This window comes from Rhinoderma darwinii, chromosome 2 (genome assembly GCF_050947455.1).
Source record: "Rhinoderma darwinii isolate aRhiDar2 chromosome 2, aRhiDar2.hap1, whole genome shotgun sequence".
NCBI lineage: Eukaryota > Metazoa > Chordata > Amphibia > Anura > Rhinodermatidae > Rhinoderma > Rhinoderma darwinii.
This window is the reverse complement of record NC_134688.1, coordinates 227,075,264-227,090,089: the sequence shown is the minus strand read 5'-3', so window position 1 is coordinate 227,090,089 and position 14,826 is coordinate 227,075,264. Positions and strand designations below refer to the sequence as shown.

The window sequence follows — 14,826 nt, the reverse complement described above, 5'->3', positions numbered from 1 at the left end:
CAAAAACCGTTCCTACTTGCCACCTTCCTCTCTTCTGTGCGTGGTCAGACTTCCTGGGGTGACGTTGCAGGCCAGGAGGCCGGACTAGAGAAGAAGCAGGCAACTCTGGGTAAATACAACTTTTCTTTTTACTTAGATTTTTTTGCGACGGAATCGCTACAAATCTTCTGCAAATGTCGCAACACACACTACTTTGTTGTGGGTTTAAGCACCCCATTGAACTCAATGGGGAAAACCCGCAACAGAAGAGAAGTGATTCAACAGCATTAATTGATATGCTGCAGCTTTTTTCCGCTGTGTGGGGACGAGATTTCCAGATGAAAAACCACACCGAATTGTGGTGCGTTTTGTTGTTGGTTTTTTTTTTGGCGGCATGTGCGCTGCAGAAATCCCGCAGCAGTAAAAAAATCTATAATTATTTTTTTTTTTAAACGTTACCATCCGTAGTCATGGTGACGTGTCTATCTTCTGAGCGTAGCCAGCCTCCTGTGATGACGCTGTAGTCCATGTGAACCCTGCAGCCTTTGATTGGCTTCAGCAGTCACATGGGATGAAACGTCATCCCAGGAGGCTGGGCTGCGCTCAGCAGAGAGGATCGTGTCGCCATGACTATCTGCAGCAAATCTGCACTGTGTGAACAAGGCCTCCACTACCGGACAACTGATGACCTATCCACCGGATATCATCAGTATATCATCAATGCGGGTCCGACACCCGGACCCCACACCAATCAGCCGCTCCGGTGGCCTGCGGGCACTAGATGTTAGCAGTTGAGTTCGTACATAGCATAGCGGCTGTGCTGCAGAACTGCAGCTCTGCTTCTAGTCACTTGAATAGTAGGAGTACTGCAGCTCGGTGGCTATTCTAGGGGAGGGGGCGGTCAAATGTTTGGCATGCGCGTTTTGCGCGCGCAAAAGGTACTTAACAGCTCCGTGTGTCATCACCATATGATGTGCGGCTGCGTGATTTTCGCGCAGCCGCCATCATTATGACACTCCGTTTGGATGTTTGTAAACAGAAAAGCACGTGGTCCTTTTCTGTTTCCATTCATCCTTTTCACTGCTGTTGCGCGAATCACGCGAGTCCCACGCAACTGCTTCCGTGTGGTGCGTGTGATTTTTACGCACCCAATGACTTCAATGGGTCTGTGATGCGCGAAATACGCACAAAGAACGGACATGTCGTGAGTTTTTCGCAGCGGACTCACGCTGCGTAAAAATCACGCAACTGTCTGCACAGCCCCATAGACTAATATAGGTCCGTGCGACGGACGTATATCCTGTTCCTCTGAATAAGCCCTAAGACCCAAAAGGTGTACCATTAAAAAATAACAAATCAATTTCACAATGCATTGCAATGAGTGGAATGTCTTGCTGCCATCAAACTTTATATCTGTCAGTTTGAATTTTTGGAGTTATTAGGGTGTGTTCACATCAGCGTTCGGGTTCCGTCAGACCTTTCTGTTGGAGGAACCCATCAATGGAAAGGCAAACGGAAACCATAGCTTCTGTTTGCATTACCATTGATTTTAATGGTAATGCTTCCGTTGCAAATGTTTTCTGTTTGTCTCCATTCCGTGAGGTTTATCTTTTTTTTGGCAGAATCAATAGCGCAGTCAACTGAGTTTATTAATTTTGCATACACTCCTCAATGGAGGAAAAGTGCAGGATGTACAGAATAAAAGGACAATAAAAAAAGTATGGCATACAGTCATGTAGGGCAATGCAGTGCCTCAGCATATCAGTCAAATTTAGGGGATTTACATCTATGGAGTTACAGCATCGTCTCCCCCACAACACGATCGGGGGGTGCCGATGGTTGCTATGGCAACTGGAGGCCTAACAATGGCCTCTGGGTCCACCATATAGGAAGGCGATTAGGCCCTGCCGGGGCCAGGACTTGATAAGCTGCCTGTCTGAATGATACTGACCGGTATAATTCCCTGCAATACATAAGTATTGCAGTGAGTATTTGCAATGTGCTATAACAACGATCGGCCAGTTGGACCTTCAATCCCTAGTCGAGAGAAAAAAAAATGATCTACAACAATAAAACAAAACGTTTTAAAGTAATAATTGTAAAAATCGCCCCTTTTCCCTTTTTATTCTATTTTTTATTTTTTATTTTTTTTATTATACATAATTGGTATTGCTAGTAACGGCCTGAACTATAAACATATGTGACTTATCACGTGCGGTGAACGCTGTATGAAAATAATTATAAAACCAATGCCAGAATCGCTGTCTTTTTTGGCACTTCACCTGAATAAAAAGTGATCAAAAAGTGGCATGAACCCCAAAATGGTACTGATAAAAACTACAGATTGTCACGCAAAAAATAAGCCCTCACACCACTGAATATGGTGAAATAAAATGTGCAGAGTCTGTTCCAAAAGGGGCGGACAAGATTGGTCACCATTTATCAGTGCCACGCTGGCCAAACATGTTTCTTTACCACCTTATTATTCCCTGATGTACTCCAGATAGCTTACATATGCCCCCACATTATAAACTGAAATACCAGCAAAACCCGTAACAGAACTACTACCAAGCAAAATTTGCGCTCCAAAAACCAAATAGCGCTTCCTCCCTTTGAGCCCAAACAGTTACCACCCCATATATGTTATTCCCATACCTGGACGAATCCACTTAACAGTTTGAGGTATGTCTTCAATGGCAAAAGCTGGACACAACATTCTGCACTAAAATGGCATATCTTTGGAAAATTCACTGCTCGTTATTTTCTAGTAAGAGTAGTATTGCGTCAAAATACTCACTGTATCCCTTAATAAATGCATTGAGGGGTATAGTTGCCAATACGGGGGTCACTTCTTGTGGGTTTGTTTTACTATTTGACAGAGCCCTGCAATTGTGGGCCAATTATGTAAAAAATCCCCAATGTAGAACTCAAATGCGCATGGTGCTCTTTCAATCCTGAGTCCTGCTATATGTCCAGGCAAATGATAAATGCCTTGAGGGGTGTAGTTACAAAAATGGAATCACTTGTCGGTGCTTTCCACTATACACTGGTACCTCAGGGGCTTTGCAAATGCGACAAGGCGCCCGAACACCAATCCTGTAAAATCTGGGCTCCGAAAGCCAAATGGCGTTCCTTTTCGTTTTGAGCTCTGCCGTGTGCCCAAACAGCAGTGTAGGGCCACATATGGGGTATTGCCATACTCGGGAGAAAGTGAGTAACAAATTGTGTTTTTTTTCTTTGTTTTTGTTCTTTCTCCTATTACCATTTTTAAATATGAACATTTGAGACCTAAAACGTAGTTTTGGAAAAATGTAAATTTTTTTTTCACTGACTAATTATAATAAAATCTATGAAACACCTGTGGGGTCAAAATGTTTACTACCCCCCTTTATGAATTTCCTAAGGGGTGTAGTTTCCAAAAAGGAGTCCCTTCTAAGTGGTTTCTATGGTACTGGTACCTCAGAGGCTCCTCAAATGCGACATAGCACTCAAAAGCCAATCCAGCAAAATCTGCATGCCAAACAGCGCTCCTGCCGTTCGGAGCCCTGTCATGTGTCCAAACAGCGGTTTATGACCACATATTGGGTAATGCCGTACTCGGGAAATGTTGCTTTACAAATGTTTTTTTTTCCTTTTAACCCCTGTGAAAATGAAAAAACGCAAAATTTGATTCCAATTTTTTTTTTTTTTTACATTTTAATTCCAATACATTTTACAAAAGACATGAGGGGTTTAAATGCTCACCATATACTCCTAGTTAGATTCCTTGAGGGGTGTAGTTTCCCTAATGGAGTCACTTTTGGCGGTCTGCGACACACAGCCAAAAAACATTCTAGCGATGTTTGAGCTCAAAGCCAAATGATGCACCTTGTGTGTGAAAAAAATTTAGGTTTTCATTTTTACGGTCATTCCAAGAAATTCTGCAAAAGACCTGTGGGGTTACAATGCTCACTATACCTGTAAAGGATCTGCCAGGCACAACTTCTGTGTCCATAGGTAATCAGTCTGCACCTGAGTCTGTCTCTGAGACTGACTCCAGCTTCCACCACTCAGGATGGCAGGCTTAGGAGTGGGAGAGCCTATCGCAGCCTGGCCAGACGGAGCTAGCTCCCGCCCTCTGTCTATTTATACCTGCCTTTCCTGTTCCTCCTTTGCTTGTGATTCTTCTCGTGTCGTTTCCTGGCCCAGCTACAGCTTCAGACTATTTGATCCTGCTCCATACTGACCCTGGCTTTCTTACTACTCTCCTGCTCTGCGTTGGTACCTCGTACACTCCTGGTTTGACTCGGCTCGTTCACCTCTCTTGTTGCTCACTGTGTTGCCGTGGGCAACTGCCCCATTTCCCATAGCTTTGTGTACCCTTGTCTGTTTGTCTCTTGCACTTACTGAGCGTAGGGACCGCCGCCCAGTTGTACCCCGTCGCCTAGGGCGGGTCGTTGCAAGTAGGCAGGGACAGAGTGGCGGGTAGATTAGGGCTCACTTGTCCGTTTCCCTACCCCCGTCATTACAATACCCTTAGATTAATTCCTTGGGGAGTGTAGTTTTCTAAAATAAAGTCTATTTGGGGGGTTTTCTATGTTTTGGCACCACAAGACCTCTTCAAACCTGACATGGTGCCTATAATATATTCTAATAAATAGGAGGCCCCAAAATGCACTAGGTGCTCTTTTGCTTCTGAGGCCGGTGCTTCAGTCCATTCGCATACTAGGGCCACATGTGGGATATTTATAAAAACTGCAGAATATGGGCAATAAATACTGAGTTGTGTTTTGGTTTTTTTAAAACCTATGTTACAGAATTTTTTTTATTAAAATGTAATTTCTTTAACCCCTTCCAGTCGTAAAACTTTCAGATTTTAATTTTCGTTTTTTCCTCCCCACCCTCCAAAAGCCATAACGTCTTTATTTTTCCGTCGATATATGAGGGCTTGATTTTTGCTGGACGAGTTGAAGTTTTTCGTACCACCATTAATTTTGCCGTATAATGTACTAGGAAACTGGAAAAAAATTATTTGTGGGGTAGAAAATTAAAAAAACAGCGATTCCTCTTTTTTTGCGCGCCGTTTTTACAGAATTCACTGTGCAATTAAAACAACATGTTAACTTTTATTCTGTGGGTTAATAAGATTACGGCGATACCAAATATAGTTTTTTTTTCTATATCTTACTACTTATACAAGTAAAGTGTAAAAAATAATTTCTTTTGTGTCGCCAAATTCCGAGAGCCATAACTTTTTTATTTTTCCGTCAATTAAGTGGGATGAGGGCTTATTTTTTGCGGGATAAGCTGTAGTTTTTAATAATACCATTTTGGTGTACATGCGACGGTTTGATCACTTTTTTTATTTAATTTTTTTGTGGGAGATTAGGTGACCAAAAAATAGACATTCTGGCATTTTACAATTTATTTATTTTTTACGGCGTTCACCGTGCAGGTTAAATAATGATATATTGTAATAGTTCAGACTTTTACGGACGCGGCAATACCAATTATGTTAATTTTTTACTCTGCTCTAGGGGGAAAATGGGAAAAGGTGTTTTTTTTTTTTAACTTTTAATCTTATTTATTTTAACTTTTTTTTTATTAGTCCCCCTAGGGGACTTCAACCAACGATCGTTAGATCGCTTGCACGATATAGTGCAATACTAATGTATTGCAGTATATCCTGATTCTGACAGGCATCTATTAAGCCCTGCCGGAGATGTACAAACGTGTAATAGGTGTACAAAGATGGCGGACCTGGGGGTCTTCATTAGGCCCCCAGGCAGCCATAGCAACCAACCCCCGCCCGCTATTGCTTTGCGGGGGCGCGATGAGCTGTTAGAGGGGGTAGCCCCCCTCTTTCTAACTATTTAAATGCTGCGGTCGCTATTTACCGCTGCATTTAACGAGTTAAACGAGCGGGGTCGCGCTCGAGCGCGATGCTGCTCATTACTCTGAAGTGTCGGCTGTAACATACAGCCGACACCAGCATCGTATGAAGCGGGGTCACTCCGTGAGCCCGCTTCCTAAATTCCCCCCCCCCCTACCCGGCTATGACGTAACTGTATGTCATGTCGGGAAGGGGTTAACCACTTCAGGACCGGGATATTTTGAGCCTTCAGGACCAGACACCGTTTAGCCATTTTTAGCACGCGTTAGTTAATTGGCTATAACTTTTTTTATTCGTTGGGCTAACAACGTGATTTTTGCAATGTTTTTTCCGTAGACAATGCAGGTTTCTTTTTTTTATACACATCCTTTTTGCTATTTTAGAATTTTTATTCTTGAAGTTTGAAAATAATAGTAAAAAAATAAGCTTTTTTACGTTTCAGCTATTTTTTTTTGGTAATATAGTTTTACCCTAAAATAGACCTTTTTATTTTATCGTCATTGTCTAGCGTAAATTTTAATAGATTACATGTCTATATTAGGATAATTGGGTCAGCGCCAGCGTTACAACAATGATTGGCAGGGGGGGGGTGTTTTTTTTTTTTTTTTTTTGGGGGTGGGTATTTTATGTGTATTATTAAAAAAATTTTGCACTTTAACTTACTATTTTTTTTTTTTTATTACTATGGGCTGTCCCTCAAAGGACAAAAAAGACCTTTGGGGAACGCTATATATTTTTTTCGTTCTTTTACACCATCTTTTCCACTGGAGCGTTACAGCAGCCCCAGTTACAGGGGAAATCAGCCTTCTCGTAGCGACGATTGTCACTAATAGGGCTGTGCTGGGTCTAGTGAGACCCAGCAGCAGTCTGTCACTAACGGCACCCGGCGATCATGTGACCAGTCACATGATCACCGGGAGCAATAGAGACAGCGGCCGCTGCTGCTGTCTCTATTCCTGTACACAGCGTTCATTGAGCGCTGTGTAAAAGACATGCTTCTAACCTCTCCTCAGGGTCCACGGCAGTCACTGACAGCCGGAGACCCGACATTCAGCTGCCCGATCGCTTGGGCAGCAAGTTAAAACCCGAGCTGTAAAAAGTCTATGGCTCGGGACTCGTCCCTGACCGCTGGTTGTAAAAACACAGCCAGAGGTCGGGAACCAGTTAAAAGCAAAGTGGAGGTGAAATTTACACATTTGAATTCCTGTGAAATGCCTAAAGGGTTAAGAAACTTTCTAAGTGCTGTTTTGAATACTTTGGGCGCAGTTTTTAAAATGGGGGGGGGGGGGGTATGGGGGTTTCTAATATTCAGGCACCTCAAAGCGACTTCAGAACTGAACTGGTCTCTATAAAAATAGTCTTTTGAAATTTTCTTAAAAATATGAGAAATTGCTGCTAAACTTCTAAGCCTTGTAACGTCCTAGAAAAATAAAAGAATGTTCAAAAAATTATGCTAACATAAAGTAAACACATGGTATATTTGAACTATTAACTATTTTGTGTTGTATTACTATATTACAAGCAGATACATTCAAATTTTTAAAAATAGGAAAAAACTTTATGGCCCCCTCCAACAGCTCATCCCAGTATATTAAATGCTACAAGTAGAAATTACAACTCCTCTAGCAAAAAATAAGCCCTCACACCACTCTATTGATGGGGAAAAGGCTCTTGGAAGGCGGGGAGTAAAAAAACAAATTAAAAATGTCTCAATCCTGAAGGGGTTAAGGCATTAACTGGTTAAAGAATTGATCATGGGTGACTGGGAAATAGACGGAAACCAGAAAATTTCAATGTCGGCTAAAACCCCTCGTTTAAGGGGACAAACTCAGAAGGAGGAGTCCTGCTGTTGTGGCCACATCTCATACTGAGGAATGTTTTCTTCTAACGTCGCAATAAAAAATTTCAATTCCTGAATATCTTTACATTTCTAAATTTGTTTTTTGAAAGAGGATTGAATGCGAGTTCTAACTTATAGCAATAGTCCACCTGGTGGCAGATAAAAAAAAATGCATTAACAGTCTATGTTGTTTTTTTAGAGATGTGTGCAATTGGGGCATTAAGTAACGCATACCAAGGGGATAAGCTGATACAGAGATCCAGTTTAGACCGGATCCACCTCTCCATTCGCTTCCAGTGAGTCTGTTCGCCAGTCGTACCGGAGTTGGGTACCATCTAGTCAAGAGTTTGTATGCAGTTTCTTTTTTATTATATGTAAGTGAAGAAGTGAGGACATTCTACAAAATCTACTGCCAAGTAGTGCTATCAGGGATCGGGCCAACGCATGTTACATTTTAATAGCGCTAGCAGTAAAAAACTGTCCAGGTCATGTGATTATACAGGTGCACGGTTGGTTAGAAGAGAAAGCTCTGATAACTGTACTGTAAGGAGCTGTGTCCATCACATAACAAGGGCCGTTGTTGTTTTGTTTTTATCCCCTATGAGTAAATAATGATACAATGTACAAAAAGTATATTGGAAAATTGTTTAACTTTTCATTCTACAAAGAATAACTTATTTCCTCAAACCGGATTAAGTCCTGTCACAATCTTTATATTTCTACCTTTTCCGTTTCTCTTCCGTAATTTCTGTAATAACAGAAAAGTAGTAGTGAAATATGTAGTGGTGTAAAGTCTGCCATCGTCACAACAAATGTGTACGTTTCTAAATGTGATATCTGGTCATTGGGCTAAAAACGACTCCAGTGGCCAGAGTCACTCTGTTTTCTATAAGTATATTTGAACTTCAACATTCGTTACTATTTTTCTCCAGGATTACTTACAAATTGCAGTTCCACCATAAGCTATGTCCATCCGGAGTCTGAAGAGGAAGCAGCAGCAGAAGACTTTCAAGGTGAAGGTTGTAACAATGGAAACCGAGATGGAGTTAAATTGTGAGGTTAGTTCTTGCTACACAACAAGTTTATAAAAATGATAACATTCAATGTTGTTCAGGTAGATCTCCTCCCAAAGTTGATACCTAGATTGACAATATTTAATACTTACTCAAAAATTAGTGGTGATGATGATTGGCCGGTATAACAAGCTCTTATAGTTACTGATTTTGGCCAGTGTGAATGCAGGAGAAGATCAACGATAAAGGATTAAATGTTAACATTGATCTTAATCAATCATGCCGCTGTAAAATCATTGTTATTGGTGGCACGATCTATAAATGTTAATGCCGATCGTAGCGACATTTCCATTTATAATCATGCAGGTTGCAAGGATTGCTCTGTTAGGAATGTCAGTCAGAAGGGGATCCAGGAGGAAGGAATTGTTTAAGTTCTTACTTTATATTCTCCATTCCTTTTGAAACCCCTTCTGGCATTGGCTCAAATCTCCATCAAATTCTGCAAAAAATCGAGATGAACCTACCCTAAGAGGGCAAAAACATTTACAATACAAATGTACAAAAGTTCAAGGTGACTTCTTGCAGATCTTAAATGAATGTAATCATTTTTTTTTTTATCAGTTGTACTTGCAATTTTTGCTGTGAGTAGCCACAAACCATAAATCTATGGCACAGTTTGCACTACCGGATAATAATGTACTAGAGATTTGAATGATCCCTTTCATATGCCTGCGGAAGACTCTATGTTGTAATAAAGGCTAACAGATCTTCCATGTAACAAAGCAGAATCGTCTCATAGTTCATATCATAGTTATTCTGTTTGTAAAGGTTCACACAGCAGGGATCTTCAAGGCTTGTTTATCTGTCACTGACTTAGGAAATTACATCCCAAACTTTCTCTCCATGACTAATACATATGTTTTTACCTTTCCATAAGACGATACAACCTGTTAAAACATGTACAGTTGTTAGCTTGTACAGAGTTGCGTGTTGGCACAATTGACAAACCCTGAAGGCACTTAATAAGGGATCATAGTTCTAATGAAATTATTTTATTCTGGTATGAGACTGATCCATGGCTTTACATTTAGCAACTCCGTGACAGAATTGTCGGATTAAGTAAAAAAAAACACTAATGCGTTAGTAAACCAAAATCTAAAGATCCACCTATTGCACTGAGAGGAAGCATGACCAGACACAAAAACATATGTAGAAGTGCAGTATGTAAAAGGAGAATTGAAAGACTACTGACTTCTAAAGATGGCCACGAATACAGACATTTTTTTTTATGTAAAAGGAACAATTTTGCCCTCTAAAACATTGTTACAATACAAAAATGTTTACATATGCTTAAAAAAAATCCACCTAGCTTATATTGTAACATCGTTTTTTATTGCGTTTTTCAACTCCTGCATCATATTTAAATCTGCTAATTGATCGATAGATTATCATTCAGGATGAACTATGCTCAATGCTTCATGCTGCCTTTTATATGCTAATAGCATGGGCCTGCAGCACTGATCCTGGCCCCGTGGCCATAGACAATTCTGCTGTGTGGCAAGACCTTGTGGACATATGGTATGGTTTAATGCAAACATAGATACGTTATCTTTACTAATCTTGTCTGTGCATAAGCTTTCCATCTGTAGTTATAACAGAGGTAAACTGGAGTACGATGACCATTCAACAATAGTTATAAAAAAATCAGCTGCAAAGCCTAAAAGACTGCACCACTCCTAATTCTTCTTCTTCTTTGAGAGACACATTGTGGGTATGCCATTGAATTCAATAATTTTGTGTAAGGTTTTGTGTTTCACTCAAAACAACAATATATTTTTTATTTTTTTTTGGAAACTCATTCTGAATCTACTTTTCTCTGTAGATGGACTGGAAAGGAAAACACCTCTTTGATTTGGTTTGCAAACATCTAGTACTAAAAGAGACTTGGTTCTTTGGTCTACAGTATGTGGCGAGTGGGGTAGACACTTGGCTGAAGTTGGATAAAAAGGTAACTGCATTTCATATTGTGCTTTATACAGTATTTGTATGCCAAAACTAAGCTTATGGCTACATTCACATGACCGTGAAAAAAAAATGGCCATTTAAAAACTGATCAACTGTCAGTTTTTCATCATTCGTTTCTGTATACCTTTTCCTTCCTTTTGCATCCACTTCTGACTGACTAAAAAACTGAGCCAAAAACTGTACTACGCACTGCATCAAAACTGTGTGTGGCCTTTTATACCTCTTCTAGGCAAACTTTTTATTTTACTATGTTACTTGTCCCACTGTCGCTAATTTCCGGCCATTGAGTTATAAGGTGGCCGGGAGTACGAAAACAGTGTAGCTTGCTAAGATCAGAAACAGCGTAGCACAGTGAGTAATGCGGTTTCCATAGTTCCTGAAACCGGTTGTGCTATGCTGTTTTCGTAACTCTTATTCACTTCTATAGGAGTTAGGCTGGGTTCACACGAACTATTTTCAGGCGTAAACGAGGCGTATTACGCCTGAAAATACGGCTCCAATACGTCGGCAAACATCTGCCCATTCATTTGAATGGGTTTGCCGACGTACTGTGCCGACGACCTGTAATTTACGCTTCGTCGTTTGACAGCTGTCAAAAGACGACGCGTAAAATTACAGCCTCGTCAAAAGAAGTGCAGGACACTTCTTGGGACGTTTTTGGAGCCGTTTTCTCATAGACTCTATTGAAAACAGCTCAAAAAACGGCGCGAACAACGCCGTGAAAAATGTGAGTTGCTCAAAAAACGTCTGAAAATCAGGTGCTGTTTTCCCTTGAAAACAGCTCCGTATTTTCAGACGTTTTTGGCTCAGCGTGTGAACATACCCTTACGAAGACAACTTAGTTCAGCGAGCTTGTTTCCGTACTTCCGGCCACCCCTTAACTCAGTGACTGAAGAGTAACGACAGCGGAACAAAGAAGGACGGGGGGGGGGGGTCAGATGGCCTCATTCTACAGATAGGTAGGATCCGCATCTATCAGACATTTATGGCACATCCACAGGATGTGCCATAAATGTCCTCGATAAGAAAACCCATTTAAAGCCCTCCAGTTTGATTGTTTCACCGCTTACTAACTTGTTTAACCAGTACCTTATAACAGATGATTAACGAATGGCCAATGTGGTACCCATGCATAAGTAGGGTATAGAGAAAAAGCCAGTAACTACAGACCAGTTAGCTTAACCTCTGTAGTAGTGAAAACAATGTAAACATTCAAGAAAAATAGGATAATGGACTACATGAAATCCAACAACTTATTGCACCAAAAAGAGGATAACGTTGATGAGGGTAGGTCATGTCAAACTAATCTCATGGATTTCTTTCACTATGTCGCAAATGTGCTGGATGAAGGAGGGGCCGTGTATATTGCTTATCTGGATTTCAGCGAAGCCTTTGCTACAGTTTTACATAAAGAGCTCATAGATAAATTATTTAAAATTGGATTAAATCCCTTGAAACTGGACCTAATCTGCCAGAAAACTGGGGTAAAAAAAGTTATGAAATTCCTCCCAATATTTGTATAACCTTGATAAAAATAAAAAAATGAAAAGTGGGGGACATGACCTTTTATGAGGTTTAAAGAGGCTCTGTCACCACATTATAAGTGGCCGATCTCCTACATAAGGAGATCGGCGCTATAATGTAGGTGACCGTAATGCTTTTTATTTTAAAAAACAATCTATTTTTACTACTTTATTAGCGTTTTTAGATTTATGCTAATGAGTTGCTTAATGCCCAAGTGGGCGTACTTTCACTTTAGACCAAGTGGGCGTTGTACAGGGAAGTGTATGACGCTGACCAATCAGCAACATGCACTCCTCTCCAATCATTTGCACAGCGCATAGGGATCCTGTTAGACCCTTATGTGCTGTCTTATACTTACACATTAACAATCCTGAAGTGTTTAGACAGTGAATAGACATTCCACGGAATGTCTATTCACAATCTCTGCACTTCGTTACTGTTTCTATGGTAGTTACAGCCGAGGAAGCGTGATCTCGTTGTAACCGGTCATTTACCGCGAGATTATGCGTCCTCTGCTGTAACTACCACAGACAGAGTAATGCCTTATTCACACGACAGGGTCCCGCCCGAGCCCGAGTGTTGGCCGATAAAATCGGCCGTTTTTCCCGGCTGGTTTGCATTAGTTTTGCATCTGGGCCGGGCATATCTGGACAGTGACATCAGGGGCAACTCCTGAAGGGGAATCCCCATGTGGCCGGTGATTCCACTTCAGGAAAAGCCCCTGTCGTCTGTGTCCATTTATGGACACTGAACGTTACTGGCTTCGCCTGGTGTGGAATCCGCGGTCACAGAGTGTTCGGGGATTCCGCTTCAGGAGTTTCCCCTGATGTCACTGCCCAGATATGGACAGAGACATCAAGCGCTCTGTCCAGGAGCGGAATCCCCGAACACACGGGGATTCCGCTCCTTCAGGGAGCTAAAGTGGGGCTAGCACATAGCAGAGCAGGGAGATACCTCCCTGCTCTGCTATAGTGGCGTCGCTACAGTAGTAGCAGCAGCAGTAGCTGCTAGCGGCGCCATCGGCCATGGGAGATGTCGCCGGGCCAGGGTGCTTTTAAAACAAGCAGGGGAAGGGAGCCAGCGCAGTGCTCCCTTCCACCTGCTATACACCCCGGCCCTGTCACAGTGTATAAACTTACCTACAGCGTACAGCCATTCGTCCGAATGGCATAAACTCCTCCTCCTCCTCACATGCACTCTGCGCTGTGAGGAGGGAGCGAGCAACGGAATACATGGCCATCACTCGGGACACATTCTGGTGATGGCCGTGTATTACCCAGCCCCATAGACTTCTATGGGAGCCGGGCGGCCGGGTAAACGGCTGAAAATAGGACATGTCCCATTTTTTGATGGCCTGGTTTCCCGGGCCATCAAAAAATCGGTCGTGTGAATAGCCCCATTAGGGGTCTATTGTTCCTACTGCAGCCGGGTGACGGCCGTTTTATGAACGGCCATCAACACTGTCATGTGAATAAGGGCTAACGAAGTGCAGGGATTGTGAATAGACATTCTGTGGAATGTCTATTCACTGTCTAAACACTTCAGTATTGTTAATGTGTAAGTATAAGACAGCACATCAGGATCTAGCAGGATCCCTATGCGCTGTGTAAATGAATGGAGAGGAGTGCATGATGCTGATTGGTCAGCGTCATACACTCCCCTGTACAACGCCCACTTGGTCTAAAGTGAAAGTACTCCCACTTGGGCATTAAGCAACTCATTAGCATAAATCTAAAAACGCTAATAAAGTGGTAAAAATAGATCGTTTTTTTTAATAAAAAGCATCACTGTCACCTACATTATAGCGCTGATCTCCTTATCTAGGAGATAGAGCACTTATAATGTGGTGACGGAGCCTCTTTAAATAAGTTTCAGGAGGGAATTAAAAAAAAAAAAAAAGAGAAACGAAAGAAAGGGGCTCAATTTGCTTCAGACCACCCCCCCCCAACTAATTTCAATGTCAGAAAATATTCTTTTACTGAAAGTGTAGTAGATGCTCGGAACCAACTTCCGGCAGATGGTTGGTAAAAATAAAATAAGTGAATTTAAACATACCTGTGATTAATATCTATCCTAAGGTAAAAAAATAAAAAGGAAATAATATAAAAGTAGACTAGAGGGACCATGTGGTCTTTCTCTGCCGTCAGTCTTCTATGTTTCTAATAAGCTGCTGCTGCTGAGTGCTTATTAACATTTTAAGAGCCCAGCCAATTAGGACTACTCAATGGAAGTATTAGTCATTGATATATATTAATCTGAATATTTGGATGCTCAAGTTATTACACTTCAAGAATTCGTGTGTTTAATGCGCAAAAACATAATGAGATCTTTCAACGACCATGAACCTGCATCTTTATGATTTGCAGGTAGAAATTCGTTTTTTCTACACTGCACATAGTAAAAATGGATTGAAAAATAAGTCCTAACATCTAATTTGGCTACCTAGCAACTTTAAACTTTATTTTGATGCAATGGTTACGATGTTATTTTGCATACGAAGTATGGTTGGATTTATAGACTTCGGCTATCTTCACATCTGCATCGTGACTGCCACTTATAATGGAACCATAATG

General features: G+C 41.4%; 1 protein-coding gene across 2 annotated transcripts in view; it reads left to right on the top strand.

The window, feature by feature from the left end:
* Nucleotides 1-8,629: 8,629 nt before the first annotated feature.
* Nucleotides 8,630-14,826, top strand: part of LOC142740985 (merlin-like) — a 76,121-nt gene continuing 69,924 nt past the window's right edge. For both annotated transcript variants that reach the window (XM_075850387.1, XM_075850388.1), the window contains exons 1-2: nucleotides 8,630-8,749; nucleotides 10,587-10,712. In XM_075850387.1, coding sequence (XP_075706502.1) covers nucleotides 8,657-8,749; nucleotides 10,587-10,712 — 219 coding nt within the window. In that variant the 5' untranslated portion in view covers nucleotides 8,630-8,656. The remainder of the gene's footprint in view (nucleotides 8,750-10,586; nucleotides 10,713-14,826) is intronic.